The 19,603-nt window shown below is 49.1% G+C and overlaps 2 protein-coding genes across 2 annotated transcripts in view; both read right to left on the bottom strand.

The window, feature by feature from the left end:
• Positions 1 to 9,551: 9,551 nt before the first annotated feature.
• Positions 9,552 to 10,975, bottom strand: LOC308050741 (olfactory receptor 14J1-like; the record flags this gene model as incomplete). The annotated part of the gene is made up of 1 exon (XM_080360880.1): positions 9,552 to 10,975. One exon carries the CDS (start codon positions 10,973 to 10,975, stop codon positions 10,058 to 10,060), a length of 918 nt encoding a protein of 305 aa, XP_080217006.1. The 3' UTR covers positions 9,552 to 10,057.
• A 116-nt stretch (positions 10,976 to 11,091) lies between these two features.
• LOC308050660 (uncharacterized protein) overlaps positions 11,092 to 19,603 on the bottom strand; it is a gene marked incomplete at both ends in the record, with an annotated part of 28,036 nt that continues 19,524 nt past the window's right edge. The window contains 1 exon segment of the mRNA XM_080360816.1: positions 11,092 to 11,104. Within this exon segment, the coding sequence (XP_080216942.1) occupies positions 11,092 to 11,104 (13 nt within the window).

The following is a 19,603-nucleotide window of genomic DNA, read 5'->3' as shown; positions in this document are numbered from 1 at the left end:
CTGTCCTTGATGTATCAATCCTGTATCAGTCCCTCTATCCTTGATGTATGCTGGAGATCTACAGTAATACCGTGGCACTCATGTTTTCATAATCAGCATTTCAGAGCCAGTTTTTCTCTTCCCATTCACATGGGCATCCTGTGAATGCATTGCTGCTCTTCACCCCAGTGCAGACAGGTAGAAGACCTTCTCCACCTGGCCCTCTCACCTCACCAGTGCCACTGTTTTCTACAGCACCCTCATGCTTGACTGCATGATTCCAGAACAGCACTCCTGAGACAGTTTGACAAAGCCTTTTTCCTACACCATCCTCACATCCCTGCTCAACCTGCAGCCCAAGAACCAGAAAGGCTGAGCAGAAGTGGAGCACTGAGAAAAAATGTTAGGAAATCTTTGAGGTTCACACTGAGACCATCAGAGTTGTTGACCTGCTGTTGTGTTCTGAACAGGCCCAGAGGACCTGAACGGCATTTGCTGTGTCCCAGAAACTCACCTGGAAGGACAGGATATAGAGAAAGCCTTTGGTGTGGGAAGGGGCAGAGAGTTGCTGGTGGAGCTGGCTGGTGTCTCTGTCTCTCAAACACCCCAGAAAAGTTGTGGCTATCAGGGAGCTTCCATGGTCCTTTGAGAAATAAAATAGCAAAATTGTCTTCAAGTAGGTTACAAAGGAAGATGATTGGTAGAGTTACAGGCTGGGCAGCTTCACCTCAGTCCCTGGGCAAGTGATGGGGCAAATGCTCTTCCAGACATCTCCAGGCACTTGAAGGAAACAAAAAAGAGTGCAGAACCTGCATGGGAGGGGAAAGTAGGGAATGTTGTGTACCTGGGCTTTAACAAGGCCTTTGACATGGTCCACCATAGGCGTATTAGTGATATCTGGATGGAAAATAAAGATGAGAATGTGTGTGGGAGTTTGGCTGGATGGTCAGGCCCAGATGCCATCAGTGGAATGGACTCCTCCTGGAGGGCAGTCACTGTTGGCATCCCTCAGTGACCAGCACTTGAGACAACACCTGTGAACATCTTCATTATCTCCATCTATGATGGGTTAGAGCTCACTTTATGGTGCCTTGTGGATAAAGGCAAACTGCGGGGAGCCCTTGAGCTACCCCATCAAATTCACCCTGCCTCAAGCAGCACAGTCAGACAAGATGACATTCAGGTCTCTTCCAATCTGAGTTATTCTATGATGCAAGGAATCTTTCCCTTGGAGAGCTCTTTGAAGACAGAATAGGGAGAGGATGGAGAAAAGCCAGTGAAACAGAAGTACATAGAGAGAATGTTGCACTCTAAATACAGAACAAAGTTTGTTTTCATAAGCCTAAAATTATTCACATAAATCAAGAGAATGTGATCAACTTGCTAGTACATGGCCTTAGTGTTGTTAATAAAAAACAATAATAATAAAAATCTGAAAATTCATAAAAACTAAGCATGCTGGAACTGAAGACTTTTTCAGTGATTGCCTTGAGTTCTTTTCTGCAAAGGTTTCAGCTTTTTCCTACCCCTAAATGCTCCCCCTCACCTTGAAATGAATCCACTACTCTAACCCTTAACCTCAAACCTTACCTCTAAACCAAAGCCCAAACCCCTAACCTCTCACACTTGCTCTACCTTTGTCCTTCCTTACCCCTCACATGAAAACGCTGGCCTTCAGCCTAGCCCTGACCCCAGCCCTGACAAAACCCTAACACTCAAAGCCTGCCTATACCCTAAACACTAACTGGACGCTCTTAGCAGAGCTCCAAACCCTCCTGCAAACCTTTGTCTAATCCTGAACCCTGGAAGGTGAGCTCTAATCCCTAACCTGAAAGCCTAACACCCAAAGCCCTCCTTTCCATGCTCTCAATCCCTCACCTTCAGTCCCTTTCCTAACCTGGACTTAGGCTGCTTGGCACCTTGGGGGCAGGACATGAGGTCCCAGAGCAGTCTCAGGGTGTGGGAAAAGGAATGTGGGGTGACCTGTATCTGATCAGCTTGTAAACCAAAAGGAGGAGACAGGTGAGAATGCTGTGCTGAGCTCAGCTGTGCCTTAGAAACTCCTACTCCAGCAGCATGGGACTGTGAAGGTGGCTGTGAGGTCAGTTCTGCCTCTGGAGTTGAACGGCATGTGGCTTGGAAGATCCTGGTGAGGTTACTTTTGCCTGGACAGCTGGTGCAGCTCGTCTTGCAGAACTCATCTCTAGAAGGGTTATCCCATTTCGCTCCACTGATCATATTCAGTGTTTTCTTACAAGGAAAAATTTCTACTGGCCCTAAAAGAGGCTCCTCACATGTGAATTTGTTGCTGCAGTTTTACATAAAGATAAGGACATGCAGTTGGCCTCATCACTGGCAGCAGGTGGGAGCTTCCTGCAGACTTCTCTGTTGCAACCCAATCTATCCTGCAACTGTGTGCTCAGCACAATACAGACTGAAGACCAAGCTGGACATGGGCACAGCCCTGGGTCTACTCTAGTTTACTGTTATGTGGACCTCTAACTCTCCATGTACAATGGTCATCAAGATCACTGAACCTCCTGATGAAGGTTAGAGAGAGGATGAGTTGTCCCTTAGACAGCTGGAGAAAGCATCACAAGTTTAGCCCCTGGAAGTCTTTGGTTTAAGGGAAAGTAGAAGGTATTCCTTGATCCAACATAGTGGGAATGGTCTCTTGGATATGTTTTTTCTCAAGAAGACAAAGCAGGACTGCTGGAAGATGTGGAGGACAGCTGTGTCTGAAGTGTGGGTGTGGTGGGGCATAGAAAACCCTGAGGGAAGCGAGCGAGACAAATTGTAGCAGCGCTGAGTAGAGAAGAAGGATGACCTCCTCAACCCCTCAATACCTCAGCCCCTTGAATCAGTGCTGTGGTGGCCACATCTGGGCTACTGTGTCTGGGTGTGGGACTCCCTGTTCTGGAGGAATGGAGAGGAACCAGAGAAGCTCCAGAGATCTGCCAGGATAGGGTTTGGGGCCTTTGAGAGAGGCTGAGAAACCTGGGCTTCTTGAGTCTGGTGAAGTGGAAGCTCAGGGCACTGTAGCAGTAGTCTGCAACTGCTTGAAGGGTGGTTTCAGAGATAATGGAGCTTTGCTTGGTAGTAGGAAGAGAAGGAAACCTCCACAAAGTGCAACTTGGAAGGCTGGATGTTCAGAAAAAGACATCTACATCCAAGGGCAGTGCTGTGGTGCAAGTGGTCACGCAGAGGGAGTCTGGATCAGCCCATGGCTTTGTGCTACAAGGAAAGAGCAGAGAGGGTGGAGAGACATCAGTGAAAGTAGGAAATGGTGGGATGAGAGCGAGGTAGGAAAGCAAGATGGATGTCAACAGCCTGAATGGACAAAGGTGCCTGAAGGGGACAGTATCAGCAAACATGAAGTAGACATGGCCAAGGGCTCTGGTGAGGCTGAAAGGCCACACAGGACCAAGGTCTTTGTCCCCCTGGCTATGGCAGTTGTATCTGTCTCTGACACCTACCAGGATAAACTCTGTTTTGAGACTCTGTCTGGACTTTGATTCTCGTTGCCCCTTTTTGGGGAAGCCGGGAGGGGTTGTACAGTTTCCTACACTTGGCCTTGCTCAAACTCACACCCCACTGCTCCAGGAAGAGCCTGAGACACGCATGAGGGATCTGCCTTCCCAGGGCCTGGGGTCAGGGTTTGGCCTTTGGCTGGTAAAACAAACCAAGGATTTTCTCCATAGCAGAACGACCTGTACAGTGCCTTTTCCTACCTGCAATCACAACCTTCAATTATCTTCTCTAACGAGTCCATGGAGAGGCTTTGTCAATAATGACCCTCAGTGGGGTCAATCAGTGTTTCAAGGTACTTTCAGTTGCGCTTCTGACTTCCACCTCCTGAGCAATTTGTTCAGTCTCCTCTCAGTTTCTGTAGTTCATGGACTAAGGGCCAAATACACCATGAGGCTCATTAAAATACAGAAAGTATTAATGAACTGTTTCCCTTCCTGCAATTTTCTTCAAGTCTTCAAGACTAATTTGAGCTGTTTCATAATGTAGCAAAGAAGGAAGATTTCAAAATGCACCTAGCAGAAATTATTCTGTATTTTGAAGGACATATTATGTTCCTTTTCAGTTCAGTGAAGAGGTGATAGTAGCATTCTCTGGTTGATAATGATCCAGAATGTCTCCTCAGTAGGTCTGGACAGGTAGGAAAAGCTGTCCCCTGAGGTCCAACATGGTATGGACAACGCTCCTCCTCACCTGCCCAACCTTACCCTTTCTCTCATTGCCCCCTGGGACTTGTTCTCACTTTTCATTACATCAGATTTGTCCACATTTCTCTGCAGCTGGATGTTACAGCTCCTTTGTACCATCTCCCAAATGCTCTTCCTAGAAAGCTGGCTGCACAGAGGCACCAAATCATTTTTCCTAATTACAAACAAAGAAAAGTGAAGCACAATTAAGCTTCAAAAATAATAAAACACACTCCTCCACCATAAGTTAAGTACAAGCTGCCTCTAATGAGGTTGTCTTTCAACAAGGGATAATCTTAGGAGAAATGTTTTAGGTAAGCAGATAAAAGAATAAAGATACAAACATAATTAAAGAGTTGACTAAGAAGACAATTAGACTACTGCAAAACAGGCAAACATTTAACTACCTGAAGTTCAAAACAGCAGCTGGCAAGTTGAGAGCAATCTGAACGAATAAAGAATAAGAGAAAAAGAAAACTGGAGAATAATGAAAAGGGCCTTTGTGTAGAGAGTCTGCAACTGAAAATGGGACTTTAGAAACAGTCATTATATCAGGACAGGTGAAAATAGGTGAAAGATCACAGAAATTAAATACACCATATAACAGGCAGAACAGTGACAAGGATGTTGCAGGAGATCAACACATCTTTGGAACATCCCTTTTGAAAGGTCACAGGATTGGTAGAGGTCTCTTGTGAGTGAGAAAAACCCAATGTTGCAGCCAAAAGTGCCAGCCAGGGAACCACAAGCTGCACAAGAACACTTTGGTGAGGAGTGACCTGTCCAATGAGTCCTCTTGGGTGACATTTCTGGGCACCTACTAGAGAAAAATGTGTCCGAGAGCCATCAGCATGGACTTAGCAAGGGTAATTAATGTCTCACAAACTTGATTGCCTTCATGATGAAGTAACTGCATTTCTGTGTGAGGGGAGAACAGTGGATGTCATTCACCTCAGCTTCAGCAAGGCTCTTGGCATGGTGTCCCTCACTGTTCTTGTACCCGAGGTAGGCCATTACAGTCGGATGGGTTGACAAACAGATGGGTGAACACCAATTGGATATGAGGCTGACAGAGCAGTGGTGAAGGGGTCTCATGCCCAACCTCGAGACCACTGGGACTTGCTGGGGGCTTGTGGGGCAGCACAGGGGACTCTGCTGAGACCTGGGCAGTTTAATACTTTGATAATCTGTGACCTTGAGGAGACAACTCTCACCACATTTGTTGATGATGCTAAATTGGGAAACCTCATAGGCAAGAGGGCTGTCCTGTCAGGAACATCACGACAGGGAAGGGCAAACGGCAGGTCCTGCACTTGGCATAGACTAACCCCTGAAGGTGTTGATAACTGGGAGAGAGGTCAGTGGAGGGCTGCTAAGATGCTCAGGGACTGGGACACTTGCTGGGAGGAGAAACTGAGGCAAAGGGCCTTTGTTCAGCCTGGAGAAGAGAAGGCTTTGGGCACCTTGTAACAGCCTCTCTGTCCGTGCGGGGAGGTTTTTCCAGAAGGTGGAGCCAGTCTTGTCATGGCCATGCTCGGCAGGAGGATAACAGACAACAATCAGATGTTGAAATGAGGAAGGTTCAGGATGCAGATAAGGAAAATATCCTTCTCAGTGAAGGCATCAAAGCATTGGAGCAGCTTCCCCAGCTTTGTTGTGCTGTCTCTGTCCTTGGATGTTTTCCAGCTCCCACATGGGAGCCTTGAGCAACGTGGTCTCACTCCACAGCTGAACGTGCTGTGAGGAGGAGGTCAGACCTGAGACCTCCTGAACTCCCATTCAGGAGAGTGGAAACCCGAATGGTGTTGTGGTGTCTTCCCCTCTGAGTCTTCCCCTGATGACAGCAGGGAATGTCCTCAGGTTCCCCATGACCAAGGAAGTCAGTCAGTACAGCCAGACCAGCTGGAGCTTGCTTGTCCTCTTGTGATGCTCAGCAATAAAAGCCATGAGAAGGGCTGAGGTGTGCAGGGGTAACTGCTACATGAACTGATGCCCAGTTTCCCAGGAAAGGGTTGGACATCACCTGCTGATGGCAAAGAGAATAAATCCTTTTGCTTCCACAGGCAATCTGTGCTTTTCTTTATTAAACTGCCTTTATCTCAAACCATGAGTTTTTCTTCCCCGTGTCCTCTCGAGCAGGGGAGTGATTGTGTGGTTTGGTGGAAACTAAAATGTGGCAGCCAGGTTAACCCACTACGTTCCTTTTTGTGCCCAACGTGGGGCATGAGACATGGCAGTTTTGTATTAACGGTGCTACAGTTATAGTAGCTATTTGGTGGAGAATGTCTGCGCAGGTCACTGAGTTTTCTGTCTGTGCCACTTATCTCCTGATTTTGCTGAGTTTGGGAACATGTTAATACAAACAAAGTCTACGGTCTTTGCTCTGGTATTGATGTCTTTACTGTGTTCGGGTAGGTATTCTATCTTGTGGAGAGGATAAGGAAACACATCTCCCTCTTCCCTTAGAATCACAGAATGGTTTGAGTTGGAAGAGACCTTAAAGATCATCTAGTTCCAGCCCCCCGACCCACATTTTCCTCTAGAAAAGTTTGCTCAAATCTCATTGCGTTGATTTGACTGAAACTGAATTAATTTTCTTCATGCAGTTAGAAACTTTTTTGCAGCTACATGGTCATTGTTTGGATTTAGTTTGGGAAAAATCAGATAACACTCCGGGACAGAGAATGTTTTTCTCCAAGTAACTTTCCAGTGGTTTTAAGTGGAACAAAGAGAATACAAGAGCCTATTATCTTAGTTGCTGTCTGGGAGCCAAGGTCTTTCTGAGCTCCGTGCCCACAGGTGCGAAGCAGCTGGGAAGGAAGGCATGGATGGGACAGAGCTTGACTGACAGCCAGACTGACCAATGAGAATATTCCATGACATCAGCATCAGGCTTCATGCTGAAGGAGGGCAGGGTTTTCTGGATGCAGAGATTGAGCCCTGTTTCAGTTCTACTGTGTTTCGGTGGAGTTCCATTTGGGAGTTTGTTTTGCTTTGACCTTTTGCCATTTTACCATTTTGCAATGACCTCTGGGCCTTTCTGCACTTTTCCCTCTTCTCCGGGGATCAGGTGTTCAGAACCAGGCTGCTCTCTCTCTTTCTTGGACCGGCTGCTTGGTGAGGAATTGCATTGAGTATCTTATTTTATATTCCATTTTCCATTTTATATGTGTTATTAGCCATGGTGGTATATTAGTATTATTTTGCTATTTTATTAAACTGTGTTTATCTCAATCCAGGAGTTTCTCCCTTCTCTTTCGATTCTCTCTCCCAATTTTGGGGTGGGGGGTGGGAGTGAGTGAGCAGCTATCGTGGTTGTGACTGCCAGCTCGGGCTAAACCACGACACGGGACTAAACAGAAATGTTTTCACAAGAACATCACCAAAACCCATTTTACCTTTTCTTTCATCTTTTTTGGCAAAGTCTCTCTCCCTTCCCCCACATCTCACATCTCTCTTGCACAGGTTCCCCCTGACCTCTCTACATGTGTCATCTTGTTGGAGGAAGCTTTCTGATGACCTTCATGACCTCAGAGTGTCGCTGTCCCCTGTGCTGACCAGTCAGAAGTGACCTCTCAGCCAGCACCCAAAGGGACTCGTTGTAGTTCTGTGCTGGAGAGGCCTCTTCACAGCCCACCCAGCAGCCCTGGAGGAAGGTCAAGCCCCGCACCACCCCAGAGGTACTGTGCCTGCAAACCAGCGCATGAACCAGAAGAGATCCTGGCTTATCTTTCCCTCCTGGGTGCCTCAGTTACCCCAGAGTATCTTGGAGGCAGTGGAGACCTCTGTGAGGACAACCGAATCAAGCCTAAAATGTAAATTTTATACAAACCTATGCAGAAGAAACAAACTAAGAAACAAACAAAGAAACAAAGAAACAAGCAAACAAACAAACAAACAAACATCTCTAAGTAATAGCTGAAAATGTCTTAATTTCCAGAATGCTAGGCTCTTAAGCCATTTCTGCGAAATTGTTGTGGTCACTGAGGGATGCTGATAGTATCTGGCTCCATCAGTACCGCTGATGGCATTTGTTCCTGATCAGCCAGCCAACTTCCCATCCACCGCATCATCCAGATCTTCCATTCAGACATCAGAAACCTGCTAAGACTTCGGGATACCACATTCAAGGACTGGCAAAAGTCCAGGTACACAACATACCCTTCTTTCTCATCTCATGCAGTTTCAGCCATTCCTTTCTTGTCCTTCAATGGCCTGGAGATGGTTGCAAGAGCATTTGCCTCATCACCTCCCCAGTGATTGAGGTGAAGCTGATCTACAGGTAATAGTCCCAGTCTTCTTTCTTGTCCTTCTGGAAGCTGGGTTTGTTATTTGCCTTTTCTGGGGATCTTGCAGTCTCCCTGATCTCTCTGGATTTTCCAAGATGTTTGAGAGAGATCTCACAGTGACTGCAGCCAGCTCTAATGGCACCTCTCTGGCCCTTCATACACCAAAAGCTTTCTCCATATCTCACAGTTCCAGGGGAGTGGCAGGGGCACAGTGAACACCTGTCTAGCCCATCAGGCGCTGTTTGGAAGAGAATCAGAAGTGAATTCTTCCTCTGTGCCCATGACTCCAATGGGGCCTCTGTGCCACTCACAGCTTTCCTGAGCATTTTTTAAGTGTCTCCCTCTCTGCAAACTTTCTGGTCCTCAGGCTGTAGATGGGGGGATTGAAAAGGAGCATGAGGATGGGCTTTGTTAAACTATTAAAGAGGGCTGTTGTGGGTATCACAGAGACAAGAATTAGGGTGTTGTAGAAAACAGCAGCCCTGGTGAGGAGAGAGGAACAGGTGGTAAAGGTCTTCTGCCTACCCACGGAGATCTGATACACACAGAGGATAACCTTGTGAACAGGAAGAGGAGAATGTGATCTAAAAAGCAGGTCAGGAAAAGAGAGAGCCTGAGTGTCACCGTGTCACTGCGTGAGAGCTCCAGCAATGTGGTAAATCACAGAAGTGGTCAACTCTGCTGGGACCACAGAACTGTACCCAGGACACAACTGAAACGATTCCTGTAGATGACGGAGGAGCCCCTAGTGTGTCTGCCCATGGGAGACAGACGTCCCAGGTCATGAGTCTTGTACAGGGCAGGGGATGACACACAGCCCAGTACTGATCACAGGATGTGGTCACCAGTAGTGAGCGCTCTGTACAAGGACAAGGTGCAGGAAACAGCACTAACGCAGTGATGAGCAGGGATGGTGCTGTCCCCAGCCACAACGCTGCCCATCAGCTGGGATAGGGGAGTGGATATGCAGAAAGTCTCCAGGGAGAACAAATGTCCCAAGAAGAAGTCCATGGGGATGTGAAAATGCTGTTTTGCCATCACCTGCACAATAATGAGGGTGTTCCCAAACGAAAAAACCATGCAGGTCATGAGGGAGAGAAGGATTTCCTAAGGGATGGGAACATTCCCCATTCCTAGTAGGAGGGCACCTCCACGACTGCCCCATTGCATTTTTGCCATGGAAGGTTTTAGGTCCCTCTTTTCCCCTTGCACTTGGTAGGGAACTTGCAAAGAAGGAGTTTTGGTTCTTTTGTAGATACTTGGGTATCAGTCAGAAAAACAAGTCATTGCAGGTACATTTATTTTTTTTTTTTAACTAAAAATAGAGTAGAGCTCCATGTTCACATAGTTACAGGGTCACACTAGTAAAGTAGATAATGAAGTTGAAATGGGCTGTCCACATTCCTTTGTAGATAAAATTATTAAAGTTAAAAAAAAAAAAAAGACAGAACAAAAGACAACACAAACATAAAAATGACGACAACAGCAACAAACTAATGAGAAAGGATGGACCTGTAATGAGTTACATTATGAGTCATATGTTGAAACAGACGGACAGTCTAGAGGTTCTGGAAGTCATCGAGGCATCAGTTTCCACACTGCATTCTGGAGCTCCTGGTTTCTCATGCTGTAGATGAGGGGGTTCAATGTTGGAGGCACCAATGAGTACAGAACAGACACCACTAGATTCAGGGATGGCAAAGAGATGGAGGGGGGCTTCAGGTAGGCAAACATGCCAGTGCTGACAAACAGGGAGACCACGGCCAGGTGAGGGAGGCAGGTGGAAAAGGCTTTGTGCCGTCCCTGCTCAGAGGGGATCATCAGCACAGCCCTAAAGATCTGCACATAGGACACCACAATGAAAATGAAACATCCCAAAATGACAAAAGTACTGAAAACAAGAAGTTTAAATTCCCTGAGATAGGCATCTGAGCAGGAGAGCTTAAGGATCTGGGGAAGTTCACAGAAGAACTGTTCAACGGTATTACCTTGGCAGAGTGGCAGTGAAAATGTATTGGCCGTGTGCAGCAGAGCATTGAGAAACCCAGCGGCCCAGGCAGCTGCTGCCATGTGGACACAAGCTCTGCTGCCCAGGAGGGTCCCGTAGTGCAGGGGTTTGCAGATGGCAACGTAGCGGTCGTAAGACATGACTGTGAGGAGAAAAAACTCTGCTGAAAGGCAAAAGACAAAGAGAAAGAGCTGTGCAGCACATCCTGCAGAGGAGATGGCCCTGGTCTGCCAGAGGGAGTTGGCCATGGATTTGGGGACAGCGGTTGAGATGTAGCCCAGGTCGATGAGGGCGAGGTTGAGCAGGAAGAAGTACATGGGGGTGTGGAGGTGCTGGTCCCAGGCTATGGTGGTGATGATGAGGCCGTTGTCCAGGAGGGCAGCCAGGTAAATGCCCAGGAAGAGCCAGAAGTGCAAGAGCTGCAGCTCCCGTGTGTCTGTGAATGGCAGGAGGAGGAACTGGGTGATGGAGCTGCTATTGGACATTGGCTGCTGTGGGCATGAGGACCTGTGCAAGGAGGAAAGGACAGTGACAAGTTAGAGGAGAATAAACAGGCTGTTTCTCATGGAATACCCCTTCACCGATGGATGGAGGTTTCAGCTCATTCTTTATTTCTATCAAGTGAGAAAAACAGGTCATCACACTTTAAAATGCAGCTTGGGCATCTAATTTCTATGAACACACCTCTGGGTGAAAACCCCCTAAATTGGTGTCAGAACAAAAACTGACCCAGACTACCACCCCAAACCCAGAGGGCAAGAGCACCAGGGACAGGTGGAGAAACAGAAAAGAACACTGCAGTGTTCCTGAGAAATAAACCAAGTACAGAAAGGCAGACGGGCATGGTGTGGAACCTTCTCCTGACCTGACTGTGCTGCTGCCACTCACATAATGATATTGTGGAGCAAGTACTTTTAGCACCTTATTTGTGTACCTTGTTTCAGGAACCCTTCACCTGGAGGTCCAGCTGCTGAGATGGAGACTCGTGACCTGGACCCCATGGCTTTGGGGCAGAGGGTCTGCTGAGGAGGAGAGGAGACCAGGGGTTGCACTGGGAAATGTGTCTGCACTGCAGGTGATGGAAGGGAGTCCTGAATCCCCTCCCCAGCATTTCTGGTCCACCTCCCTCTCCCTGCCCATGTCAGTGCTGCCTGCAGCTGTGTGTCTGTCCCTGGGTCTGCTCCCTGTCAGTGTCACAGACCCCGTCCCACCCCCTGTGTGCTCAGCTCTGTCCTGCTCACACCTCCTGGCACTGCCCAGGGGCAGCTCTGTGTGTGCAGGGGCTCAGGAGCAGCTCAGACACGTCCTAACGAGAACTGGGATCTCAGTGTCTTCTCCAAAGAGAGAAAGAAATCCCCATCTCCCACTGCACACCCAGCAAACCAAGAGTGGAAAACTGAAAGCACAGACTCCTTCCCTTGCGGCTGTTGCTGAATCAATGCTGTTGTTCAGAAGGACCCTGTGCCATGTCTGTGGGGGGATCTGGAGCTCTGAGCAGCCCTGACCCACACAGCCCCCTTCAAGCCCACAAGCTCCCTGCCTGCCCTGCCGGGGGTCGCTCCTTCCCCCCACAGCTGCTGCCATGGGCTCTCCCGGGCAGGCTGAGCGCTGACCCTGGCAGGCGGCAGAGTCCCTGCCCGGCACAGCCCTGGGGTGCAGGGACCCTGCTCTGCAGGACAGCCCTGGGCACCCCTGGGTGCTCACCCGGCTTCACAGCTGTTCAACATGGCCTGACAAGAGCCCCGTCCTTACAGATCCCACAAGCTGTGCCTGTGCCAGTTTCAGGAGATGCCTCCAGGAGCTACAGCTGCACTGCCCTGCACCAGAGACTTACCATGGCAAGGGCTGCAAAGGTTTCTCCTCCAGTGAGCTCTCAGTCATCCTCCAGTCCTGAGCACCTTTAATCTCTCTCTGCCTTGCTCGTCTGCTGAGATGCCCAGGCAGAGCCCTCAGCCCTGCTGCGTGTGCAGAGGAGCTGCTCCTGGGCAGAGCTGTCTCTCTGCAGCGCTGCCGCTGCCATGAGCTCCCTGTGTCCCAGGAGCCCAGCCCAGCTCAGCAGCACAGGAGCAGCCCAAGGTGCTTTAATGACCCCTCTGGTGGGTTTGGTGCTGAGTCCATGGACCTCAGACCCTGAGGGGAAGCTGAAGAAACTTCTCAAGAAGTCAAAGTTAGATTCAAACTCCAAAGTTTCTTGTACTGTTAATGGGCCCCACTGAGGGAACCTACTGAGAAACAATATCCAGGTTTGGTTAGAGAAGAAAACTGGAGGTCAGGAAAAGCAAAGTAAAGATGTCTCTGATGCTGAGGAAACCTGGATGTGTTTCTTTAACCAGAAGCCAAGCCTTGACCTCGTAGCATGGGAAGTCAGATCCTGTCCCTCCCACGTTGCCCAGGGCCCTTCCTGGGACAGTGTGATGTGGGGCTGTGCAAGGCCAAGGGCAGGACTATGGTCCCACCCCTCCCAGGTTCCTGGCTGGGGACAAGGAGGCCGTGAGGCCCCTGTGCTGCAAGGACAAGGTGTCTCCTCACAGCCATCAGAGGTGCAGACAACAGCCACATTCAAGGGGAGAAGGAGCTCATGTCTGGTGGGGCTTTCAGCCTCTTTACATCCCGTGATCATCTCCACGACAGCCTGTCCTGTGCTGTGGCATCCCCTGCACCTCTGTCCCTGCAGGCTGCAGACATCCCCCCTGCTGCCCCACCTTGCTCTTGTCTGAGCATCTTCCTTCCTTTGCTGAGATCTCTCCATCCTCCCCAGCTGCTCCTTGAAGCACAAAGCCTTGGGCTGATGCAGACTCCCTCTGCTGACCTGCTCCACCACAGCACTGCCCTTCCATCACATTCCTTTCTGCTCATGTCCAGCCCGGACCTCCCCAGCTGCACTTTGGGCCATTATTTCTTTCTCAAGCTCTTTCCCACTATGCAGAAACCTCCACCACCTCTGAAACCGCCCTTCAAGCACTCTCAGGCTACTCCTGCACTGCTGCAGCCTCCCCAGCGCTGCTGGGCCAAAGCAGCCCAGGTCCCTCAGCACCCCACGCCATGTGCACAAGGTGCTGAACCTGCCTTGGCACAGCCCTGCACTCTCCAGTTCCTCCCTGCTGCTCCAGACTGGGAAGCCGCACACTGGCACACACCCGTGTGTGTGGGTCACACCAGTGCTGAACCGAATGGGATGAGAACTGCAGGTGTCTGGGTCCCCACGCTCCTCCTCATGCAGCCCCATGTGCAGCTGCCTTGTTCATGGTGAGCGTGCACCACGGGCTGCTGTGGGGACCTTGTAGTGCCCAGGCCCTTCTCCTCAGGGTCACTGAGAACTCCTCATTTCATCTTGTCACAATTCAGACATTTCTGATGGGCGAACACCAGATATTCACAAGGTCTAGATTCTCCCTGGACTGAAGTTTCTTTTGCTCAGCTATTAAATTTTGCATGCAGATGGCTTATCCTGATAAGGATGTCTCTCCCAACGTAACAGCATGAGGCGTTACAGGACACTATAAATATCATCTCCTGGGGAAACAGTGGGGTCTTGGGTGTCTGATACTCATAATGTCAGAGGTCTGGAGTCAAAGGGATAGCTTCCCTTCATGTGGGAGAGCAGCAGGAATGTGTGGAGCTTTGCCTGGGGACAGACAATGTCAGCTGAACATTGAGGAGTCAGCATGAGAGGGCAGAACAACATGGGCAGTGTTGTGGTGACTGGAGATCAGCTACAGACTCACTGGTGAGGAAGAGGAATGAGATGAGGCCTCCTTCAGACAAATGAAAGAAGCCTCATGTTTCCAGGGCCGTGTCCTGAGATATCCCAATCTCTGCAAGATACCAGCCATCCAGGAGGGTTTGGAGCACATTGACAACATCTTCCTAACACGGGTGACTGAGGAGTCAGCGGGTGAGGTGCCCTGTGGGACTTCACACTTACAGACCAGAAAGAGTTGGTCAGGATGGAACAGTCAGGAATGGGAAAGTGGAGCTGAGGCTCCTGGGAGATGAGAACAAGGCCAAGAGCAGGATTTCAGGAGAGCAGGATTTGGCCTGCTGAGGGACCTGCTTGGGTCCTGTGGGATATGACCTTGGTGTCTGCAGTGCTTTTTCTTACCAGGATCTGGAACTGGGAAACAAGGAAGGGCTGGTGAGGGATGTGAAGGTCAGTGTCCAGCTTCTTTGTGTTCACCAGGAAACAGGGGGTCCCAGACACCAGAGGGGAGGGAGGAAGGCCAGCAGCAGAGCACAGGCTGGTGGGCTCCAGAGGAGAACACTTAGACATACTAGGAGATGGCAGCCGATAAAGGTGGTGACATGGAAGTGAGTCTGAAGGGTGAAGGAGCTGAGGAAATCTGATCAGCCTTACAGGACAGGCTGCTCCAAGCACAAAAATTATCTCTTCAAATACCCATAAAATGAATCATTTATCTCATGAGACTGTTTGCCAGAAGTGTTGAAGCTGCAGGGCAAAAGGCAGCACAGAGGAGGTGGAAGCAGGGGAAGCTGCAAAGGAGGAATTTAGAAACCTTGTCTATGGATGTGGGGATGATGCCAAAGCTCCCCTGGACTTGACACCTGCATGGGAAGGGCAGCAAGATGAGCTGACAGAGCTTAACTTGCAGTAAGAGAATAGACAGAGTGAACGTGGGCCTGCTGCTGAACTTCCTAAGAGTAAAATCAGACGGGACTGAGGTTGTTCATGGCTTCTTTGCCTCCATCTTCACCAGCAAGGTCTCCTGGGACTTGGTTCCTGAAGGCAGGAGTCTGGAGAACACCCAGCAGTGGATGGGGCTCAAGTCAGGGGTGACCTGAGCAAACTCAGACACCGTTACAGAACAGGAGATGGGTCACTGGACCAGCTCCCTGAACACAAGTATCGCTGTGCTGTGGCACCTGAGATTGCCAGGAACACCCACCTCTTGGTCCAGAGGAGTGTGACTTCTCTTGAGGTGTCCTGTACTATCTCCTCACTCACATGGTGATTTAGGTACCCACTTTTCTGACATATTCTGTCTTTATCAGGAGATGCAACACATCAGTATTACCTGGCGGCTGCTGATGCCACCTGTTCTGGAAAGGGAGGGAAGGGCGAGTAGGGAAGCAAATAGAAGAAATTTGGCTTTATTGCTATTTATTATGGAAATTCTCTCTGTTTGGCTATTCCTGAAATCCCCCTGATCATCCACACCAGACTTGAAGCCTTTAGGAAAATGATGCAGAGAACCGTGGCATTTAAGAGCATTTTAGATGTTAGTGAGGCCTCTGGTGCCACGATACTGAACTGCAGATACTGAGAGAATGAACAAACCTCTAATGAAGTGAAAGGCAGAAGGAAACCCCAAGTTTCTGCCATGTGAGCCCTTGATGCTTGTTCATCACCAGAATGGCTGAGCCCTGACCCCTGGGACCTGGTCGATCTTTCTCCAATGTTTTTCAAGGCTTTTCCTGTGGTCAGTGTGAGTGTTTTGTGTTTTGGGGGGGGGTGTTTATGTCAAGTGCTGTTGCTTTAACTGCAAGGCTCTGGATTTCTGTGGAGCTGGAAATGCCTGTGAGCTCCTCACAACTCATCCAGCTTCTTTCATACACCTGGCAATGGTCACCAGTCACCTCAGTGTCCCAGTCACAAACTTGCTTGAATCCCCTATTTGTATCCATACCCATCACTGCAGGAGGTTCATGGATCCACCAGGCTCATGGATGATTCCTGAGGACCATCCAAGTGTGGGCAGTGTAAGAGAGGAGCAGAGCAGGGTCAGCTCATGGGCCATGACTGAGCACAGCCACCCCAGCAGCAGCCATTCCCCATCTCCCAGGCACAGCCATGCCCACAGCATGCAAATGGCACTGCCATACATGATTAGCCCAAGAGAGGCCTTTCTTCCTTCCGTATTCCCAGGAAGATCTTCCTCCTGTTCCTCCCCCACCTGCAGACATCAACTGCTTTCCATTGCTGGGCTCAGACATGGCTGGAAGGGTTCACTGAAGCCATCAGCCATCTCATTGCTTCTCCCTGACATGCCCTGACCCTCTCCCACACCTACAATGGCCAATCACGGCTGCTCAGGCCTCCCGCTCTTCAGAAGAGGCCTCGAGCTTCTTGGTTCTTCCTGCTGCTTATTATAAACTTCCTCGCTCTCTGCAGAGTTCACGGTGAGCTTCCTTGTCCATAACAGCCCCTTTATTACCATGTCTCACTAAATGGTTGTGTTTGTATGATCATTTGTGCAGAAAGGGCAGTCACAGGACAGCACCCAATATGTCAAAACTGATGCCCAGTGAAATGCCGTAAAGCCCCGATGAGTTCCCCTGTGTCTGTGTCTCTCCTGGAAGGAGTCTGTCCCGAGAAGGGGATCCAGCTCCTGCCACTCTCTGCAGAGGCACATGAGCAGTGTCCATCACCTGGGGACACAAAGGGTGATGTTTGCCAGACCACCCGTCATCTGAACCACTTAGATGTGTGCTTGTGGATGGGGTATGGAGCCTTATAGTGCAAATACCTATTTAATTGTCATTGCCAGAGGGGCTACCACTGATGCAGAGCACTGTTTTACAAATCTTTAAATATGAGCATATACGTCTGACATTCCTAGACATATTACACAAACACTTGAAGGATTGTTCATACCTTTTAACATGAGTATCCACAGAAGCCTCACCAGCTTTGCATCTCAGGAAATGGGATCCAGAGTCCAAGGGCAGGATGGTTTGGGCTCTGTGCTGGGATCTGGAAACTGAAACGTGCTCCCATCTCCCAGCCCCCTGCCCTCCTCAGTGAGGGTGTGAGACATTCTGCCAGCCAGGGCTGAACTCACAGCCATGACCAGTATCTTATGTCCAACTGCAGCCAATGGTGTCCTGCCAGCTTCAGGATTGGAGCTTCCATTGCGGGAAGTGTTTAAAAGACATGGACATGTGGCACTTTGGGACCTGGTTTGGTGGAGTACTTGGGAGTGTTAGATTTACCGTTTGACTCCATGTTCTTAAGGGTCTTTTCCAGCCTAAATGATTCTATGATTCTATGATTTGGGTTGAAACCATTTCAGTTCCATCACCTCCAGGTTCCCTCAGAGGCGGCTGTTGTGTGGCACAACTGTCCTGGCTCTCCAGGCAGGTTGGGCACTGGGTTGGTGTCTGCATTGGCAGTTTTCCCCTTCCTGGGGTAAAAGGCTGTTGAGCAGAGACAGTTGCAGAGATTTGGGTCACAGGGGTTTGCAGCAATCCTGTCAAACTCTGAGCAGGATGAGCTTTGGAGCCCATGAAAAATGGAGATGCTCTGAAGGGTGTTTGTGAACAGTGGTGCTGTCACTAGTAACAGTAGCAGGGAACTCCTCATTCTCACTGATGATCATGATGATTTAAATCTCTTTAATTTCAGTCCTAACAGTCATTCTTGTTTTTCCAAGCAGCTGCTACACCTCAGTAGTTGTGTCTTTAAAGGATTTCTTAGAACAATGCTTTTTCTCTCACTTCTCTTTTTGTTTTAATCATTTAAAGAGTACACCTCTTGGACAGAATTACCCCCAAATTGTGCTTCTTTCATTATTTTTCTACCTTTTAATTATTTCTTATGTGGTGTGATGTAGAGGTTGCATAGGAGAACAGTTTCTTTTTGAGACAAAGAAGGCTAAGGAACAGATCCCAGGTCAGTGCAAAGGGCCAAAGGAAGCCAGAATCTGTATGTGTGTGCACTGACACACACTGTCACCTGCATTTCCAGTCTCTGCAGTCCCAACCGTGCAGCAGAGTCTGGAGTTCTGAGCTCCCTCATCTGCCCTGTGTGACACGTGTAAAATGGAACTACCCCAGTCCAATGGCTGGTTTTGATTCTCTTCACAGCCTGCAGCACCACATGGGTCAGGAGACAAGCCAGGATACCCAACCAGGACTCACATACCCTTCACGTGCTGACACCTCTTGAACAACCCGCTCTGAAAGGGTTAACAACACAGGCTGTTCTTTCTGGAAAGGCATTAGGACAGCAAAAAATAAGATCTTGGCTAAGGGTAAAAGTTCTGGTCAGGACTGCTTGGGGGCTCTTGTAAAGCAGCCCTGTACCTCATGTGAATTCCTTCTGTGGTCTGGGAGAACCAGAGCATGTCCACTGAGACCCCATTTCTGGGTGTCTGAAAGAGAAGGTGACGGGGTTTGCTCAGGGCAGGTTGTGCCTGTCCATCCTCTTTGCTTTCTGTGAGGAAAGGACAGGGTTGTGGACATGGGGACGACATTGATGGTCTGTTACCTGGAAGCCAGCAAGGCATTCAGTGTCATCCCCTGTAGTATTCTTGTGTCCAAGGTGGGATAGTAAGGTCTGTGTCAGTGTGTAAGTAGATGGGTAAAAACAATCTGGCTGGTTGTGTTTGGAAAGGTGCTGTAGAAAGGGAGAAACTTTCCAGTCCTGAGGACAGTCCAGCACTGGAAGCTGTTTCCCAGGAGTGCGCACTCACTCTGTCCCAGAAAGTGACCAAGATGTGTTTGGATAAAGCCCTGAGCAATCTGGTCTGACCCTGCTGTGAGCAGGAGGCTGGTCAAGACACCTCTCAAGGCCCCATCCAACCTTAATGACGCTGTCCTTTAATCTCCTTTCAGGTTTTCAATTCAGAGAAAATTCTCAGGTTCTCTCTGACCACAGGAATAATTCACATGAGGTGCAGGGCTGCTTTACGAGTGCGCCCAAACAGCCCTGACCACATCTTTTGCATTCATTTTGATTTATCCCAACCCAGGGTCTTCATTTTTGCTGTCCTAATACCCTTCCAAAAAGAACTGCCCTTGTTGTTAACCCTTTCAGAGCAGGTTGTTCAAGAGGTGTCAGCATTCATGTACAGATTCTGCACATCAGCCAGACATCAAAGCCACCATTACAGAAATGGAGATGAGACACTTGACCAGCTCCTTGCACCCAGATATCAGTGTGACATGTCTGCTGAGATGCCAGGGAACACCTAAAATCTACGTGAAGGGTATGTGAGTCCTGGTTGGGTGCCTCTCCAGAGAATGACAGAGGCTGAATCCCTTTCTCAGGAGAAACTCCTTGCTGGAAAGATACAGCTATGGGGCTGGCTCAACCACGTTTTATTGCATTTCACTTGGTATCAGATTTTTATATATTGGATGCTTTTCTGTAG

Source organism: Nesoenas mayeri (assembly GCF_963082525.1).
Source record: "Nesoenas mayeri genome assembly, chromosome: 29".
In the NCBI taxonomy this organism is placed as follows: domain Eukaryota; kingdom Metazoa; phylum Chordata; class Aves; order Columbiformes; family Columbidae; genus Nesoenas; species Nesoenas mayeri.
Note: the sequence above shows the minus strand (reverse complement) of the source record. Positions and strands in the feature narration are given on the sequence as shown.